Source organism: Rhinopithecus roxellana, chromosome 5 (genome assembly GCF_007565055.1).
Source record: "Rhinopithecus roxellana isolate Shanxi Qingling chromosome 5, ASM756505v1, whole genome shotgun sequence".
NCBI lineage: Eukaryota > Metazoa > Chordata > Mammalia > Primates > Cercopithecidae > Rhinopithecus > Rhinopithecus roxellana.
Genome location: NC_044553.1, coordinates 88439159 through 88459436, shown reverse-complemented (window position 1 = coordinate 88459436; position 20278 = coordinate 88439159). Strand labels below are relative to the sequence as shown.

At 42.4% G+C, this 20278-nt stretch overlaps 1 protein-coding gene across 1 annotated transcript in view; it reads left to right on the top strand.

Moving 5' to 3' along the window:
* The window catches only part of PPP1R36 (protein phosphatase 1 regulatory subunit 36), a 44262-nt gene extending 27830 nt beyond the window's left edge, over positions 1 to 16432 (top strand). Inside the window, exons 9-12 of the mRNA XM_010383700.2 lie at positions 13869 to 13911; positions 14227 to 14405; positions 15146 to 15337; positions 16186 to 16432. Coding sequence (XP_010382002.1) covers positions 13869 to 13911; positions 14227 to 14405; positions 15146 to 15337; positions 16186 to 16372 — 601 coding nt within the window. The 3' untranslated portion in view covers positions 16373 to 16432. The remainder of the gene's footprint in view (positions 1 to 13868; positions 13912 to 14226; positions 14406 to 15145; positions 15338 to 16185) is intronic.
* The last annotated feature ends 3846 nt before the right edge of the window (positions 16433 to 20278 follow it).

Here is a 20278-nt window from a genome sequence, read left to right as displayed (position 1 = left end):
CCTTGTGGGGCTGGTAGTGCAGAGGGATTAGGTGTTTCCCTACCCTTTCACTGCTTATTTTGCAGCAGCAACAATAAGTAGGAGCTGCTGAGGTGTGGATTCTAAGATGGTTTTTTGTGGGAAGATCGTTTTTACCTTAGGATGACTATTTTTACACCACTGTAATTAAAACTTAAAGAGGAGTCTCATCACAGGTTTGGGATCACAAGGTCGAAAGCATCAACCCTTAACTCAGAATCTCCTTCTCTGAGTTTCATAACAGGCCCCAGATCTACATCATGTCAGCCAGAACAGCTTTTTTCCCCTATAGGAAAATAATTTTCCCCTCCATAGGAAAAGAACCTAGTATATGATGTGTCTCTTTCTACATTCTCCACATTTTCAAAGACCAGCTTTGTTAATGAGCATACTTACACAGTTGTTGGTATGTACATTTTTGTATTCTGTATTTCTGGGGTACTTTCTCTTATTATTCTGATTATATGATTTCACTTACCACTTTGAATAGGATTCTGTTATGTAACATACATATTTGCTTAACCATTCTTTTTGTGTACATTTGCATAATTTTAGTTTTTGTGTGTTATAATATTTCTGCATTGAATAGCTTTATACAAACTGCTTTGTTCATTTGGACTATTTCCTTGTGGCTTATTTTCCACAGTATATTTACCTAGAAGGCCCCAAACAGTTTTGTAGCTCTTGATACATACTGCTAGATTGTTCTCTAAGAAGGTTAAGACATTTTGTATTACCATCAGCAGTATGTATATCTGGTTGCGTTGGATTTTATTACTTTAATATTTTTGATAGTTTAAAGGTGTATAAAAAGCTTAAAGATGTTTTATTTGAGTATCTTTTTTTTATTTTTGACGAAGTCTCAATCTTGTCCCCCTAGTCTGTAGTGTAATGGCACGATCTTGGCTCACTGCAACCTCTGCCTCGTGGGTAGTAATTCTCCTGCCTCAGCCTCCTGAGTAGCTGGGATTACAGGTGCTGCTACCACGCCCGGCTAATTTTTGTATTTTTAGTAGAGATAGGGTTTTACCATGTTGGTCAGGCTGATCTCAATCTCCTGACCTCAGGTGATCCTCCCACCTCGGCCTCCCAAAGTGCTGGGATTGCAGGAGTGAGCCACTGAGCCTGGCCTTGACTGAGTATCTTTTATGATATCTTTTATGATGGTGGAGGCTGCGGTCTTTCTGTGTAAAATAATTTGCTGCCTGCCTGTTCATTTAGTTTTAACCATCTATTAAATGGAAACTGGGAATTTGTATAATTTTTTTTTTTTTTTTGAGACAGGTCTTGCTCTGTGGCCCAGGCTAGAGTGTAGTGACAATGTGTGATCTCAGCTCACTGCAACCTCTGTATTCCGGGCTCAGGTGATCCTCTCACCTCAGCCTCCTGAGTAGCTGGGGCTACAGATGTGCACCACCATGCCCAGCTAATTTTTCTATTTTTAGTAGAGATAGGGTTCCTCCATGTTGCCAAGGCTGGTTTCAAACTTCTGGGCTCAAGTGATCTGCCTGCCTTGGCCTCCGAAAGTGCAGGGATTACAGGCGTGAGCCACTGTGCTCAGCCAAAAATTTGTATAATTTTAAAATATGTATCCCTAGCAAGGATTGGTCATTTGTATTTCTAGTTTGTTGCTTTCTTTTTGGTATTTATGTTTTTACGTATTAGGGAAATGTTTCACATTTTTATTTATTTGAATACGTCTACCTTGTTTCTGATGCTACTCGAGAGTCATGCAAGTTCTTGCCATTACTAGGTTAAACTATTTACCTTTCTTTCCTAGTTTTAAACAATAAGGTTTTAAAAAAAATGCTGATCTTTGATCTATTTGAGATTTGTTACAACATATAAGAAGAGTTATGAATCTTAAGACATTTTGTCTTTACTAATATCCAACTTTTCAATACTTAGTGATTTTAGTCTCCACACTCTGTAACATTTCTTATTTATTAGGTGTTGAATTTTTCTAATATTTTAACCCAATTTGGGGAATTCCTATTGAGTTTTATTGATCAGTTTTTCTGTTATAAGTACAGGACTATATGGTTGATATTTTTCCCTAATTTATTCAACTCACGTTGAGTGCCTGTTATGTGGTAGTTATGGTGCCAGGTGCTAGGGTGCAAAGAACATACAGTCTTCAATGAGTGTGTACAGTCTAATGGAGGAGTGATCAAGTAAGGAAAGCAGAGATTGCTGATCAGTACAATAGCGGCATAGACAGATAATGGGCACCCGTAGCAGGAGTGAGGAGTGTCCCTCAGGGACACTTGACTGAGGAGCATAGGTGGGAGCCAGGCAGGAAAGGGTGTGACTTAACGTCTGATAACAAGAGTCACTCCTCTTATCTTTGGAAATGTTCTATCTGGCCATTTTGCCTATTTGAGATAAGTTGCTAGTTTGTCCTAAAGATAAATTCCTTAAACTAGAATTCCTGAGTCAAATAGTATGCACATTTAAATGTGATAGATCATGTGTAAATTTTAAGAGTCTTATTCAAGAACACATGTTGCTATGACAAAAGATAAATGGAAAAACATAACTTGAGGTCCCTTTTTTGGGTTAGTCTTGGTAATTGAAAATGCTTCATGAAATTCTGTGTTTATATTTTGCTGTTCTTACCCTGTTTTTCCAGTTTATTTTTTCTTATTACCCAACTCTTACTAAAAGTTTTGCTTAATCCATGTTTTAATGTCTTGCATTTGAGCATCAATTTCTACCCTCCCATATAATGAACTTTACAAATATGAGATGTGGTTGCAATTTTTTTTTTCTTTTTTCACTTTTTCTGGATGTTCCAATCTTTTCTGCCTACCTGCGAAAAGAAAAGGCAGGACAGAGACTGTATTTGGCTAATTCAGTCTTTTTTTTTGAGATGGAGTCTTGCTCCGTCGCCCAGGCTGAAGTACAGTGGCACGATCTCTGCTCGCTGCAACCTCTGCCTCTTGGGTTCAAGCCATTCTCCTGACAGCCTCCTGAGTAGCTGGGATTACAGGCACACACCACCAAGCCTGGCTAATTTTTGTATTTTTAGTAGAGATGGGGTTTCATCATATCGGTCAGGCTGGTCTCAAACTCCTGACCTCAGGTGATCCACCCACCTCAGCCTCCCAAAGTGCTGGGATTACAGGCATGAGCCACGGCACTCGGCCCTAATTCATTCTTTAGTTGGGTAGATTTTTTTCCAAGTTACCCAGGGTCTGAGGGGCACAGGCATGTATTCTCTAATTTCTTCTTGGCTATTCATAAGGAGCTATATTAGTTTATAAAGTTAAAAAACAGATATACATATGAAGTTTCTCTCAGCTGGAACTTGATATTTATTGATGTTTGCATCGATATACTTTCAGTTCAGGCTCACTTTCTTTGTTTTTTGGTTGTTTCTTGGCATTGTTGGCCATTTCTCTTCTTTCACACCCCTGTTTCTATAGTAGTAGATGTCCTCGATCCACTTCCAAGGCCCACCATCTGTGTGATTCAATTCACCATGTGTGTGTGATTTTTCATGACTTGGGAATACACTCTTAATGTGTATCCCTGACAACACCCATTCTTTATTCTACTACTTCCGTTCTGCAGGTTTCAAGTTTTTGCTGCTGCAGTTCTTTTATGGAGTTGACAAGTTTGGTTCTGCTTTCCAGCATGGGACCATGAAAATGTGGCACTCAGGGAGTGTAACTGAGCAGTGGCCCCAGCTGTTGCACCTGAATCCACCACCAGGTTTGCACTGAGGCCATATGTTTTAGCCTGTTTGGGTTGCTATAGCCAAGAACCATAGACAGGGTGGCTTATAAACAACAGAAATATATTTCTCACAGTTCTATAGGCTGCAGGTCTAAGATCATTATACCAGCATGGTCAGGCTCTGGTGAGGGCCCTCTTCTAGGTTGCAGACTGCCAGCTTCTCATTGTATCCTCAACATGGCAGAAAGAAGATGACAGAGCTTTCTGGGGTCTCTTTTCTAGAACACTAATTCATATATAAGGGCTCTATGTTCATGACTTAATTACTTCCAAAGGCCTCACATCCTGATACCATCACACTGGGAGTTAGGATTTCAACATATGAATTTTGGGAGAACACAAACATTCAGCCCATTGCACCATTCCCATAGACTGCCTCCTGCCAGTGTCTGAGTGCAGCAGGCCCATTCCTCACAGTTGCGGGACTCCTCTGACTGACAGCTTCAGCTCGAGGACTCCCCTTTGGCCTGGTCAAAACTTTCCTAGAGCTTTGCCACTGTCTGAGTTCCTTCCTACCCAGGCCCTCCTGCCTTTCCTCTCTCACAGGGTCAGACATGCAGTGAGGTGTGACGGCGCTCCTTGCCTTCTCCAGTTCTCTCATTTTCTGTCACCATCGTTTTCTCCAATAAATCTCATGTCTAGTCCTGTCTTGGTGTCTGCTTCTGATAACATATCCAATATCATAGCATTTTTAAGCTTTGCTGCCATGATTACTTTTTTTTTTTTTTTTTTTTGAGACGGAGTCTCACTCTGTCACCCAGGCTGGAGTGCAGTGGCGTAATCTCAGCTCACTGCAAGCTCCCCTTCCTGGGTTCACGCCATTCTCCTGCCTCAGCCTCTCAAGTAGCTGGGACTACAGGCGCCCGTCATCATGCCCTAATTTTTTGTATTTTTAGTAGAGATGGAGTTTCACCATGTTAGCCAGGATGGTCTCTATCTCCTGACCTCGTGATCCGCCTGCTTTGACCTCCCAAAGTGTTGGGATTACAGGCGTGAGCCACCACAACTGGACTTTTTTTTTTTTTTGAGACGGAGTTTCACTCTTGTTGCCCAGGCTGGAGTGCAATGGTGCAATCTTGGCTCACTGCAACCTCTGCCATCACGCCTGGCTAATTTTTTGTATTTAGTAGAGACGGGGTTTCACCGTGTTAGTCAGGCTAGTCTTGAACTCCTGACCTCAGGTGATCCACCCGCCTTGGCCTCCCAAAGTGCTGGGATTACAGGTATGCACCACCGCGCTTTTTGTGTCTTTTAAAAGTACAGTCAGTCCTCGTCTTTTATGCATTCAGCTTTCTACAGCCTGTTGTTCTTTCTTACAATAATGTTCCTAAACCAATGTTTTTCAAAGTACAAGTTACAACACATTAATGGATCTCGAAATCAATTTAGTAAGTCTTGAAGAGAATAGACTAGAACTTTAAAAATCAGAGTACATCATAAACAGTAAAAGTAAGTATTGTTTTAGGAGACTTTTGTTTCAGTGTGTATTGGGGACTCTATTAAATATATTTCTTTCTGTGGGTTACAGTAAAAAATAAAAACCACAATGAGATACTATTTCACACCAGTCAGAATGGCCATTATTAAAAAGTCAAAAAATAACAGATGCTGGCGAGGTTGCAGAAAAAAGGGAACCCTTATACACTGTTGGTGGGAGTGTAAATGAGTTCAACCACTGTGGAAAGCAGTGTGGCGATTCCTCAAGAGCTAAAAGCAGAACTACCATTTGACCCAGCATTCCCATTACTGGGTATATACCCAGAGGAATGTAAAGCATTCTGCCATAAAGACATATGCATGCGAATGTTCATTGCAGCACTGTTCACAGTAGCAAACACATGGAATCAATGGAATCAACCTAAATGCCCAACAGTGACACACTGGATAAAGAAAAGGTGGTATATTTATACCTTGGAATATTCTGTAGCTATAAAAAAGAACGAGATCATGCCTTCTGTGGGAACATGGATAGAGCTGGAGGCTATTATCCTTAGCAAACTAGCACAGGAGCAGAAAACCAAATACTGCATGTTCTCATTTATTTGTAAGTGGGAGCTAAATGATAAGAACTTATGAACACAAAGAAAGAAGCAACAGACACTGGGGTCCACTTAAGGTGGGAAGGGTAGGAGGAGGGAGAGGAGCAGAAAAGATAAGTATTGTGTACTGAGCTTAGTAATATGTGATGTGATAATATGTACAACAATCCCCCGTGACTCGTGTTTATCTATTTAACAAGACTTCACATGTACCCCCAAACCTAAAATTAAAAGAAAAAGGAAACCCAAAAGGACAAGAGCATATATAAAATAATGAAATTGTTACATTTAATATCTCTGATGAGTGAGGTATAGTAGTAGATATAACATAGAGATACTTAGAAGATGGGGATGTTTCAGCATCAAAAATACCTTTCTGTGATCCAAAAACAGGAAGCTTTTGCCAGTATCTAGGGCTGTTGGTGGAGGTTCAGCTTGCTGTAGACTTCATTGTTTAGAAATAAGTAGTGTTTTCTCTTGACAAAGTTTTTAAGAAAAGCATTATGATAAAATTACAGTCATCTTTACAATTTCCTACTCAATCATTTACAACATCACTATTGACACTGATTTCTTTTGTCTTAAAAGTGTCACTTCTAGTTAGAAAACTAGGATTTAAAGTTAAAAAACCTGCTCTTGGGCTGGGCACGGTGACTCACTCCTGTAATCCCAGCACTTTGGGAGGCCAAGGCAGGCAGATCACGAGGTCAGGAGATCGAGACCATCCTGGATAACGTGGTGAAGCCCCGTCTCTACTGAAAGTACAAAAAGTTAGCCGGGCATGGCGGCGTGCGCCAGTAGTCCCAGCTACTCGGGAAGCTGAGGCAGGAGAATGGTGTGAACCTGGGAGGCGGAGCTTGCAGTGAGCCGAGATCGCGTCACTGCACTCCAGCCTGGGGGAAGAGTGAGACTCCATCTCAAATAAACAAAAAAAAAACAAACAAACAAAACAAAAACCTGCTCTTAAGAAATGATTTTCGCCAGGCACAGTGGCTCATGCCTGTAATCCCAGCACTTTGGGAGACTGAGGCAGGAAAATCACTTGAGCCCAGGAGTTCAAGACCAGCCCGGGCAACACAGTGAGACCCTCTCTCCAGAAAAAAATTAAAAAATTAGCTGGGCATGGTGGTGCATGCCTGTATTTCCAGACACCTGGGAGGCTGAGGTGGGAGAACTGCTTGAGCCAGGGAGCTTGAGGCTGCAATGTATCGTGATCGTGCTCTTGCACGCTAGCTTGGGTGACCGAACAACACCCTGCCTCAAAAAAAAATTTTTTTTTAAATTTCTCATACTTAATGTTTAATCTTTAAAAACACATATACATTGCAAACTAATGTTGGGATAAAAAGCAAACTATAAACAATTATACCACAATTAGAGAATTTATAATATTTTTTAGTTCTCGGCATAGAGCCTCCACTGAAGTAATTGTACTTTTTCCAAGGCAATTTTTACATAAACCTTTAAAGGAACGCATATGTTTGAAAGTAGGTGATGGCCTCTGTTTAGCACTAGCTCATTTCCAGATGGTGCTGGTCATTTTTCCACTGTGTGCGACATAACCCATGTTTCCTCTGCCTGCTGGATAGCAGTTTATAGAAGAATGAGCGTAGATCTCACCACCCACATAACAAATTCCATACAGGTCAGACGCTGAACAAAGGACATAGAAGACAGACTGGAACACGTTTTTGCCATGATTCAGAAGTTTATATTGTTCTTTTGGTGGCTTTTACGTAGAAGGAGATGAGGACAATGTTTTTGCCAGTTATGGTAATTAACTCATTTTAACATTTCACTTCTTTCCGATTTCAGTAAGCTAATATTTGCGTGTGTATTTTCTGATTTTTCTCTCTCAGGTATGTGTTACCGAAGTGAACTGGGGTCTGCTTGCCTGATGCAGTCAGGTGAAACATTCACACCATGGTTTGTAATATCAGGAGAAAGGAGAGCATTTATTTGCAGGTCCCAAGCAAGTAGAATCAGGCAGCTCTCGCTTAAGACCTGACCTCTCTGATGGCTTGCAAGCAAGGGTTTTTAAAGGCAGGAGTAAATTTTAGGAAAGCAGAAGTTACAGGCAAAATTGTAAATCAATACATGGAGGTTATATATTGGTTTGGACTAAAAGGCAGGATATTTTGAAGTGGGGCCTTACAGGTCATAAGCAGATTCAAAGATTTTCTGATTTGGTTAAGGTAGAGCAGCTTTGTTTAAAAAACTTGGGGTCTGTAGGAAGATGTGTTAGGTCTGGCTCATGGACATGACTTCTTCTAGGCCTCTCAGGAAGAACTTTAAAACAATGAATGCAGTCAGAGTTCAGTCCTTAATCTCCCCTAATCTGAGGTCTACATGCCAGTGGACCCATTTGGTGGGGGTCTGAGTTTCTAAAAAACAACGCAGGGACGTATGTTAAAATGTTATTTTTACTTTATATAGAGAACCAAACATCTTGTGACTCTAACTTCCTTGGCTGTCTTTTAAGCTACTGTTACCTTCTTGCTTATCAAGTTGCTCATTTACTTCTCAGAGCTAGCTAGGTACCTGGAATTTCCCTTAAAGGAACTCAAGGCTTTCCTTTATTTCCATGTTTGGGGGTGGGGGTGGGGTGACAGATCCCTAAGTGTAGGGAGGTTGGTCCCTGTTTTGTCTCATGCACACTTAATATTGGACTACAACACGTTATGCTATTTATCTCTAGGATTAAAGATTTTAGTAGAACCAGCAGTTTAGGTGCTGTTAATTTAGTGCTTTCATGTCTCTTGAGAAGTAGAAGCATGTGCCTTTAAATGTCTGAGGAACCCTGACATCCCAAAAGCTTTGGCAGAGTTTTGATGAACATGTTCAGTAAAAGTTCTCTGTGTTTTCCAAGTTAAGATATGAAAATCTCCTTGGTGGCAGGCACATGCCATAGTTAGATCTTTTCTTTGGTGATAGCCAATGCTGGCTCCACCCCTACCTCGACCCTAGCATTTATACCTTCTTCCACTGTTCTCAGTGCAGCTGTCACTTGATGGGCGACCAGAGAGGCTAGCGGTGGGGCTGACGGGGAAAACGGGAGTCTTTTTGAAACTCAGGTGTATAAATTATCCCTAAGCCCTATTCCTCTACCTTTACCCCCCGTCACATGCTGCACCAAAGCCTCTTTCCCCTCCCCTAAAATACATCCCTTTGATACTGGCTTGTATAGAGCAGACCTTGCCCTTCATTGAAACCTGATTGTACCTACAGCAGCAGGTACAGGGGCAAGTAGGGGAGCACAACTTTTTTTTCTTCCCAGCCCAGAAGTCTGGGACTAAACTTTGTTTCCCTTTAGGAATGACAAATCATAAAATATACTTTCTTCATTTTGATTTGGAGCCAAGAGTCTAAGTTAGCAAGAAGGAATAAGAAAGCATCGGCCGGGCGCGGTGGCTCAAGCCTGTAATCCCAGCACTTTGAGAGGCCACGATGGGCGGATCATGAGGTCAGGAGATCGAGACCATCCTGGCTAATATGGTGAAACCCCGTCTGTACTAAAAAATACAAAAAACTAGCCGGGCGAGGTGGCGGGCGCCTGTAGTCCCAGCTACTCGGGAGGCTGAGGCAGGAGAATGGCATAAACCTGGGAGGCGGAGCTTGCTGTGAGCCAAGATCGGGCCATTGCACCACAGCCTGGGCGACAGAGCAAGACTCCGTCTCAAAAAAAAAAAAAAAAAAAAAAAGAAAGCATCATAACAGGCCACTAAAAATCTCTAGATTTACTACCAGGCTGGCTTTCCCCTCTTTCCTTTGGGTTGTGTCCTCGAACATGGAATGCATGGCATCCGTGCTCACCAGCATGGTGGCCACTTGCCACATGTGGCTGTTGAGCACTTTGAAATGTAGATAGTCCGAATTGAAACATACTGTAAGTGAAAAATAAGCACTGTACACAGAAAGTCTAAAAATGAATAAAACATCTCAGTACTTTAGAAATATTGCTTCTATATTGAAATGATAATGTTTTGGGGGGGTTGGATAAAATATATTATTAAATTAGCTTCACTTGTTTCTGTTCACCGTGGCTACTAGAAAATTTAAAATTACGTTTATGACTTGTATTATGTTTCCATGGATTGTATTGTTTAAACCCCATTTCTATTTGCAGACAATTTTGGGAGGCTTAAATTTTGTTATTTTAATTTTTTTTAATTAAATTAAATTTATTTTTATTTTTTATTTTTTTGAGATGGAGTCTCACTTTGTCACCCAGGCTAGAATGCAGTGGCACTATCTCGGCTCACTGCAGCCTCAACTTCCTGTTCTCAAGTAATGCTCTCACCTGGCCCCACAAGTAGCTGGGACTACAAGGTGTGTGCCACCACTCCCAGCTTTTTTTTTTTTTCTGTATTTTTTTGTAGAGATCGGGTTTTGCCATCTTGCCCAGGCTGGTCTTGAACTCCTGAGCTCAAGCGATCCTCCTGCCTTGGCCCCCCAAAGTGCTAGAATTACAGGTGTGAGCCATCATGCCCAGCCAATTTTGTTATTTTATAATAATAAAATTTTAAATTTATAATCAATTTAAGTATATGTACTTAATATAAAAATTATAAAATACCAAAAAAGACAGGAAAACAACTCAAAATATACCAGCTAGAAATAAATTTGTCGAGCTTTTAACTTTGAAGTCCCCAAATGTATTCATTGTATGCACCCATTTCCTGGGCACATTTCTATTTCATATGCAGGGCTAAATCAGAATGGTAAGAAGAAACCCATGACATTCTGTACTTAATTTTTGCAGCATGGGTTACATCAGTTTGCTTTGGGCATTAAGAGAGGAAGAGTTAGGCCAGGCGCCATGGCTCACACCTGTAATCCCAGCACTTTGGGAGGCCGAGGCAGGCGGATCACCTGAGGTCAGGAGTTCGAGACCAGCCTGAACAACATGGAGAAACCCCATCTCTACTAAAAATACAAAATTAGCTGGGCATGGTGGTGCATGTCTGTAATCCCAGCTACTTGGGACGCTGAGGCAGGAGAATCGTCTGAACCTGGAAGGCGGAGGTTGTGGTGAGCCAAGATCGTGCCATTGCACTCCAGCCTGGGCAACAAGAGTGAAAGTCCGTCTCAAAAAAAAAAAAGAGAGAAAGAGTTCCAATGTGTATGGCAACTTGAGAAAGTGGAAAGAGGTTCATGTTACCTTCTCTTCTTCTTTTTTTTTTTTTTTTTTTTTTTTTTGAGATGGAATCTTGCTCTGTCGCCCAGGTTGCAGTGCAGTGACGCGATCTTGGCTCACTGCAACCTCCACCTCCTGGGTTCAAGCAATTCTCCCTGACTCAGCCTCCTGAGTAGATGTGATTACAGGCAACTGCCGCCACGCTCGGCTAATTTTGTATTTTTAGTAGAGATGGGGTTTCTCCATGTTGGTCAGGCTGGTCTCAAACTCCTGACTTCAGGTGATCCACCTGCCTCGGCCTCCCAAAGTGCTGGGATTAAGGCATAAGCCACTGCGCCCAGCCTTACCTTCTCTTCTAATGTCTAAAAAAAGAACCCAGAAAGAAAAGGAAAGTGTGTTTCCTGGGCAATCACTCTCATTTCAAAACCGTGCTAAGATGGTGCTGGTTTGCCTTGTGCTGATGTGAGCTCTGCTCTAGATCTCCCAGAATGCAAGCTGACTTTATTCCCAAAACAGACTTTGGCTGGTTTTCTTGCTTCAGCTTGGCAGGTGTTCATGGTCTCTGGTTTCAGCTGGCAGAAGATTTACAGTTGGTTACGGAAGAGGAGCTTTGAAAGGGCAGAAATTTCACATCAGCACACCCCTCAGGTGGAGGCCTCAGGTGGCACAGAAAAGAAATGCTGAGGGTTGCTCCGAAAAGTTTCCGCTGAGCTCTGTTGTTCAATATGTTTCTCTGCAAACTATTTTAAAGAAAAAAGCTTATTCTCCTCACATTCCAGTTATGAGAACAGATGTGGGTATCTGACAGGCCTGATTTTTAGTACAGGATCTGCCCCTAATTAAATATATGTCTTTGGACTTACGTCTCAACTTCAGTTTCCTCAGTTGAGAATTGGGAATAATAATGTTGACTATACCATAGGGATGTTATAAAGACCAGATATGATAACACGTGTAAAGGGCTTAGCATGGTGCGGGATGTTATGAAAACTAGATATGATCATACATGTAAAGGGCTTAGCGTGGTACCTGGCACATACTCCATACTTAATCCATGTTCACTGTAATTGCTATTGCCGCAGTTCTTTACTGAAGACTTGCACATGAATAAACCAATATATAATGAAGAGAATCTGTAGGAGGGGAGGGGCAGGCCCCAGTAACCACCTCTTCGGCCTCATCCCCCAAGCGAAGGGCTAGTTTGGGCCCATTCAGACCAGGAAGTCCTTGTGAGAAGGCCGAAGGTCCTGTGAGGTTTGGGTCATCTTTCCCAGACTGTGGGAGTTCAGGATGGTTCTGGAGAGCCTGGTACCAAGGCCAATCCTCAGAGTCACAGTTCCTCCAAGGAAGGCTCCAACAAAAGCAGAAGCAGGTCGGGCACCTTGGCTCATGCCTGTAATCCCAGCAATTTGGGATGGTGAGATGGGTGGATAGCTTGAGCTCAGGAGTTCGAGACCAGCCTAGCCAACATGTGAAACCCCGTCTCTACAAAAAATACAAAATTAGCTGGTCATGGTGGCGTGTGCCTTAGTCCCAGCTACTTGGGAGGCTGAGGTGGGAGGATCACCTGAGGCTGGGGAGGTCAGGGCTGCCGTGAGCCATGATCATGCCACTGTGCTTCAGCCTGGGTGACAGAGTGAGACCCTGTATCAAAGAAAAAAAAAAAATAGCCAGTGTGGTGGTGTATACCTGTGGTCCCAGCTTCTTGTGAGGCTGAGGTGGGTACCAGGCTCTCCAGAACCATCCTGAACTCCTACAGTCTGGTGGGAGGATTGGCAGGTGGGAGGATTGCTTGAGCCCAAAAGGTTGAGGCTGTAGTGAGCTATGATCACACTACCGCACTCCAGCTCTGTCTTAAAAAAGAAGCAAAACCAGGATCAGCCTTGAAATGTCCAGGGTCTGGCCTTGGCTGCTGTGACTGATCAAGTGACTGCAGATGCATAGCCCCCTCAATCAACTCTCAAGGGCTCCCCAGACCAGGTCTGGTTTCCTAATGCTGGGAGTCAGAATCAGAATTGTTAGGAGGGGAGGCCATGTTCACTAATTGTGCCCATGCCAGTTTAGTATGTTTTTTTTTTTCTTTTTGAGATGGAGTCTTGCTCTGTCACCCAGGCTGGGATGCAGTGGCACAATCTCGGCTTACTGCAACTTCTGCCTCCCAGGTTCAAGCAATTCTCCTTCCTCAGCCTCCCGAGTAGCTGGGATTAGAGGTGCTCGCCACCACACCCAGCCAATTTTTGTATTTTTAGTCGAGACGAGGTATCACCATGTTGGCCAGGCTGGTCTCAAACTCCTGGCCTTAAGTGATCCTCCCACTTCGGCCTCCCAAAGTGCTGAGATTACAGGCATGAGCCACTGCGCCTGGCCAAGTATAGTATTCTTAACATTGAATTTGTGTTCCAAGGACTCCTGGTAAGAGAGAAGACTCAGGTTTGCCCATGCCCATCAAAAGGAGGAGCACACTACTGTTCTCAGTCTATTGGTTGTTTTGGCATAGATCTTTGTGGATTTTGTTTCTGTTTCTTTTTGTACCCAATAGCCATAACTATTGTTTGCTAATTATTTTCCTTTTCTTTATTGCAGCCTTATCTTCTAGTTCTCTGCTTCCTCTTTATCACCTTTCCACTCTCCTTACCTCCCCAACACTCAAATTACTGGAAGTCTTTGGAAGAATACATTTCCTCACTGGTTTGTTTACCCCAAATTTATATCGATTAACTTTTTACCATTCTAGGGATTTTGATCTGGGTAACATAGGAAGTTGAAAAAGAAAGTATTGAGACTCTTTATCCAGGCCTTTTGATAGCATTTGTGTAACTGAAAATAATCTTGGGGCCAAGATAATGACCCTAACTTTAGAGGAAGATAAGGACTAGGTCCCTGAAAGATTGAACTTCCCTCTCAACCTATAGTTGTGACTTGTTATGTTACAGGGAGAAAATATCAGATACACAGAAAGACTGGAAGTTCTTTGAGGTGAGTTACTTATGTTTTGGTGCTTTTTGATATGAAACAATTTATACCAACAACCAATGACGATTTGTCAGACACTTATTTTTAGCGACTATCCTTTCTAAAAAGGATGCTAACAAGCTATGTGCTATACCTTAAATTGTTGGTCTGATTTTCCTCATGCAAAAGTGAGTACATGTGTAATTTTGCACAGTGTTTCAGGGATATTGGGAAATTGGGTCATCTGGGTTTGTGTCTGCTTAGCTGTGTTATACAGACAGGTGGGAGTTTTCCATTTCACAGCTGAGGATTGTGATTCTTGTCTATTTTTTGTTGTAGTCCTTTTACACTTTCTGTACATATGTGGCTTGGATTGTCTTCCGACGTCAACACTTGACAGAGATTGAAGAAGAAGTAGGGAGACTCTTTCGTACCAATATGTTCAACATTCCTCGCAGGAGGCGTGAAGATGAGGAATCAGGAGGGGAAAAGAAACGCATGACTTTTGTTCAGTTCAGGTATGACCTTTTGACTTCCTATGCTCAAGGATATTTCTTTTCTTCCTTTCTTCCTTTCCTTTCTTTTCTTTTCTTTTCTTTTTTCTCCTCTATTTTATTTTATTTTATTTTTTTGAGACAGAATCTTGCTCTGTTGCCAAGGCTGGAGTGCAGTGGCACAAGCTTAGCTCACTGCAACCTCCAACTCCTGGTTCAAGCAATTCTCCTGTCTCAGCCTCCCGAGTAGCTGGTATTACAGACATGCCCCACCACGCCTGGCTAATTTTTTGTGTTTTTAGTAGAGACGGAGTTTCACCATGTTGGTCAAGCTAGTCTCGAACTCCTAACCTCAGGTGATTCACATGCCTCAGCCTCCCAAAGTGCTGGGATTACAGGTGTGAGCCACCGTGCCTGGCCTCCTCTTCTTTTTTTCAGACGGCATCTCATTCCGTCACCCACGCTGGAAGGCAGTGGCATGATCATAGTTCACTGCAGCCTCAACCTCCTAGGCTCAAGTGATCCTCCTATATAGCTAGGACTGTGGGCATGCTGTCTCGCCTGGCTAATTTTTAAAATTTTTTGTAGAGATGTGGGTCTTGCTATGTTGCCCTGGCTGGTCTCGAACTCCTGGGCTTAAGTGATCCTCCCGTCTTGACCTCCGAAAGGGTTGGGATTACAGGCATGAGCCACTGCACTTGGCCTCAAGAACATTTCTAGAAAACAGGGTTGTATGACCTAAATGTCACCTTCCTCCCCGACAGAAGAATGATGGCAAAACGCCCAGCAATTAAAAAAGCCATCAACATGCGTTCTCCAGTCATGTCTACTCTGCTGCCATCTCTCAGAGAAAAAGCTCAAAATGTCTTTGAGAAAAAGTATCATCAAGTAGACGTCAGGTTCCCAGCTGAGATGCAAAAGCATGTGGGAACTCTGGACTCTGTGCCCATGCCAGTGTAAGTGGCTTGGCAAGAGAAACAGTGCCTTGAGGTGGCATCCCAGGTGGGGCTGGAAGGGGCAGGGGCCCTCTACCAGGGAACTGAGCCATGATGACAGCCCCCATTTTCTTACTTTTGCCCTGCTGCCCTTCTAGTTTCCTTTCTAGAGCATCTTGAGGTACACCCATCTAGACCAGAAAAAAAATTGCTAGAAAGTGGTGCTAGACTCCAAATAGTTCTAGTTTCGAGGAGTGAGTAACTGATTTAATTATTATTGTTATTATTATTATTATTATTTTTTGAGACAGAGTCCCTCTTTTGTTGCACAGGCTGGAGTGCAATGACGCAATCTCGGCTCACTTCATTCAACCTCTGCCTCCCGAGTTCAAGTGATTCTCCTGCCTCAGCCTCCTGAGTAGCTGGGATTACAGGCATACGCCACCACGCCTGGCTAATTTTGTATTTTTAGCAGAGATGGGGTTTCTCCATGTTGGTCAGGCTGGTCTCAAACTCCTGACCTGAGGTGATCTGCCCGCCTCGGCCACCCAAAGTGCTGGGATTACAGGTGTGTGCCACCGCGCCCGGCCCTGTAGCTGAATTTTTTTAAGGCTGAGGTTTTTCTGTTAGTAGAATCATTTTTGAGAAATGTGGGAAGCACTACTACAAAATCTTGCTAAGGATTTACTTTTGGACTCATATATTAGACTACAGTAGTAGTTCATGGAAACAGGGAAAGTTTTTAAAAAGGGAGAGAGTGTATCTTAGCTTTAGTGTACATACACACACACAACCACAATCACAGTCGCAACTCTCCACATCAGTCTTTGGCCTCACCACTTCAGCTGTCCCAATAATTCTTTTCACAGAGTTGGCATCTTGGGGGAGCCTCGATGTCTATTCAACCCCCATACGCTTCACCCCCTTGATCCAGAAGAAAACACAAAATCATTTGGGAGACATCCTTCCCTGATGGAAACAAATAACATAAGGATTCAGGATACACTGGACTTGGTCATGAAGACACTGTCCTCTCAAACATCATGCCCTAAGTAACCTGGTACATTCCATTTCTGTGATAAGTCCCTGTATCTCAAGTAAACTACTTTGACTTTATAGAAGATGGTTATTCGTTATTATTAAGCTTTAAAAATTTTTCAGATTGTCTGGTTAAAAGTTGAACAGCAGACAAAGAATTCCTGAAAGCTCTTGAAAAGCTCATTTTCCTATTTTTAGTAGTTTACTTTATTGTTTATTTATTTATTTGAGCTCTATGTGACTACTAAGAGTAATGTATTAGAACATTTAGTCAGTGCTCTAGTGTACTAGTGAAGAAACATTCTGTTTATTTATTTTTCGATTTTTTTTTTTTTTTTTTTTTTTTTTTTTTTTTTTGAGACAGAGTCTTCCTCTGTAGCCCAGGCTGGAGAGCAGTGATGTGATCTCGGCTCACTGCAACCTCCACCTTGGTCAAGCGATTCTCCTGCTTTAGCCTGAGTAGCTGTGATCACAGGTGTGCGCCACCATGCCTGGCTAATTTTTTTGTATTTTTAGTAGAGATAGGGTTTCACCATGTTAGCCAGACTAGTCTCCAACTCCTGACCACAAATGATCTGCCTACCTCGGCCTCCCAAAGTGCTGGGATTACAGGTGTGAGCCACTGCACCCGGCCTTGTTTGTTCATTTCTAAGTTCATTTTTGCCTTATGAGATGTCTTCTTTGGTACACGGGAAAACAGAACTTCATAATCAAAAAGGCAAATTAATACTTTTTAACTTTAATCTCTTTCTATGACTATATTATTATTGTTATTACTGGCATTGGGATTTAAACTGTATCAGATTCATTTAGAAGCCTTTTAACATTCATTCTTTCATTCAACAAAAAATATATATTAAGCCCCTATTCCATCCAGAGCCATGTACTATGTTATGTAGGAAAAAAGATGAAGACAAAGACAATATCCTCCAGGTCTATGTAGCAGAGAAGATAAATAAAATACATCATCACAATATAATATTAAATATGTTATTAGCCACAGAAGTGATAAACACACAAAGTGCCTCAAAAAGACAGAGCCATGGAGCAGTCAATTCTGAGGGCAGCAAGAGAGTTCTGATTTGAACTTAGCTTTGGAGGGATTCGGTGGTACTGAAAGGGAACTTGCAGTTAGAGGAAGAGCGCTTGCAAAGGCACAGAGTTGGGAAAGTGGACCCTGTGACTGCGGAGTGCCAAGAGCATGGTGTCTGCAGTAGGCAGGCCTGAAAGGTCAGCAGAGTCCTGGACATCCAGCTAAGGAGTGAGTTGGATGTTATCTGGTAGGCAGTGAAGATAAAGAATCACTAATAAAACGAATTCACTAGATGGAATACAGAGCTGTTGATTATATACTACTATCATTTTAAAAGTCTTGTAAGGGTACAGAATTTAGTCACCTGAAACAATGGGACTAAATTTGCCAGGCCACAGGTTTATCCTCAGACTTCAACATCCTCCTTTTGGCATTCAGCTTCATAGAAAAACTGGACACCTTTCCCAGATTCAATAACCAGGGCAGAGGAACATCAATTCCAGCCTGTTGATATTGGGGCAGCCTTTTTACATGCACTCTGTCTTTACCCTCTCATCCTTTATTACCCATGTCAACTCCTGGACCATCGGCTAACCCTGGTTGGCCTTTTTTTTAAAGTGAAGAATTAGATTATAATAAACTCTGTTATAACAAATTTTTAACTAGAATATGTTGACATGGTTTTTTTGTTTGTTTTTTGAGACAGAGTCTCGCTCTGTCAAAGAGGCTCCCAGCCTCGAGTACAGTGGCACATTCATGGCTCCCTGTAGCCTCCACCTCCTGGACTCAGGTGACCCTCCCACCTTAGCCTCCTGAGTAGCTGGGACCACAGGCACATACCACCACACCCAGCTAATTTTTGTATTTTTTGCAGAGACAGAGTCTCACCATGTTTCCCAGGCTGGTCTCGAACTCCTAAGCTCAAGCAATCTGCCTGCCTTGGCCTCCCAAAGTGCTGGGATTATAGCTGTGAGCCACTGCACCTCCTGTTTTGTTTAAAAAGTCTTTTTTTTTTTTTTGAGATGGAGTCTCACTGTGTCACCCAGGCTGGAGTGCAGTGGCGCCATCTCGACTCATTGCAAGCTCCACCTCCTGGGTTTACGTCATTCTCCTGCCTCAGCCTCCCAAATAGCTAGGACTACAGGCACCAGCCACCACGTCTGGCTAATTTTTTGTATTTTTAGTAGAGACAGGGTTTCACTGTGTTAGCCAGGATCGTCTCCATGATCTGACCTCGTGATCCGCCTGCCTCAGCCTCCCAAAGTGCTGGGATTACAGGCATGAGCCACCGCGCCCGGCCCATTTAATAAGTATTTTAAAAAGAAAATCCTGGAATTATGAGACTTTTGTAACTATCTTTACTAGGCTTTTCTCTCCCTCCTTTCTGAACTGTGAGGCTTGGATGTATTTATTTATTAATTCATTCTTAAGTTTACATTTTTTATTCTACAATTACTATGTCCCCACTCTGTGCTAGGCACCACATTAGGTGCTGGGAATTCAGTGTGGATGAAATAAATATAGCCTGCTCAGTTATGGAACTGACAGTCTTGAGGGAAGACAGGCATGAAACAAATACTCATATTATGAACAAATTGCCATGGTGATGAGTGCTGCAAAAGAGAAGAAGAGGATGCTGTTAGAATGTATCATCAGAGGCCTGCTGGTATGGGGGAGATTGTCAGGGAAAGGGAAAGTCATCCCCGAGGAATCAACATTTAAATCTGAGAACTGATGACTCAAAGGAGTTGGAGAGGTGGAAAGTTAGGAGGGGAATATTCCTGGTTGTCTTCATTATCTACTGCTGTATAACATTACCTCAAAACATTGTAGCTTCAAACAGCAACATTTATTGTCTCACAGTTTTGGTAGGTCAGGAATATGGAGGCAGTTAGCTGACTCCTTTCACTCAGGGTCTCTCAAAAGGCTTCAAAGTGACAACCAGGGCTAAAGTGAAGTCATTTAAAGGCTCAGTTGGGGATTGACCCCACTGCAAAACATCACTGAAATAAATTAAAGAAAACCTAAATAAATATGAAGACATCTTATGTCAGTGGATTGGAAGACAATATTGTTATGATGGCAGTAATCCCCACATTAATCTAAATATTCTATGCAATCTTTATCAAAACCCTAGCTCAGTCTTTTGTGGAAACTGACAAGATGATTCTAACATTTATTTATTTATTTATTTATTTATTTATTTATTTATTTATTTATTTATTTATTTATTTTGAGGAGGAGTCTCGCTCTGTCGCCCAGGCTGGAGTGCAGTGGCGTGATCTCGGCTCACTGCAAGCTTCGCCTCCCGGGTTCCCGCCATTCTCCCGCCTCAGCCTCCGAGTAGCTGGGACTACAGGCGCCCGCCACCTCGCCCGGCTAGTTTTTTGTATTTTTAGTAGAGACGGGGTTTCACCGTGTTAGCCAGGAGGGTCTCGATCTCCTGACCTCGTGATCCACCCGCCTTGGCCTCCCAAAGTGCTGGGATTACAGGCTTGAGCCACCGCGCCCGGCCAGATTCTAACATTTATATAAAATTGTAAGGGTTCCAGAATAGCCCAAATAATCTTGAAAATGAAGAACCAATTTGGAGGACTAACACTTTCTGATTTCAAACTTACTACAAGCTTTAGAAATCAAGACCGTGTGGTACTGGCATAAGAACAAATATTTAGATCAATGAAATAGAATCAAAAGTCTAGAAATAAACCCATGCATGTATTATGGGCCATTGATTTTTTTTTTTTTTTTTTTGAGGTGGAGTCACCCAGGTTGGAGTGCAGTGGCACAATCTCAGCTCACTGCAAGCTCTGTGCCTCCCGGGTTCATGCTATTCTCCTGCCTCAGCCTCCTAAGTAGCTAGGACTACAGGCATCCGCCACCATGCCCAA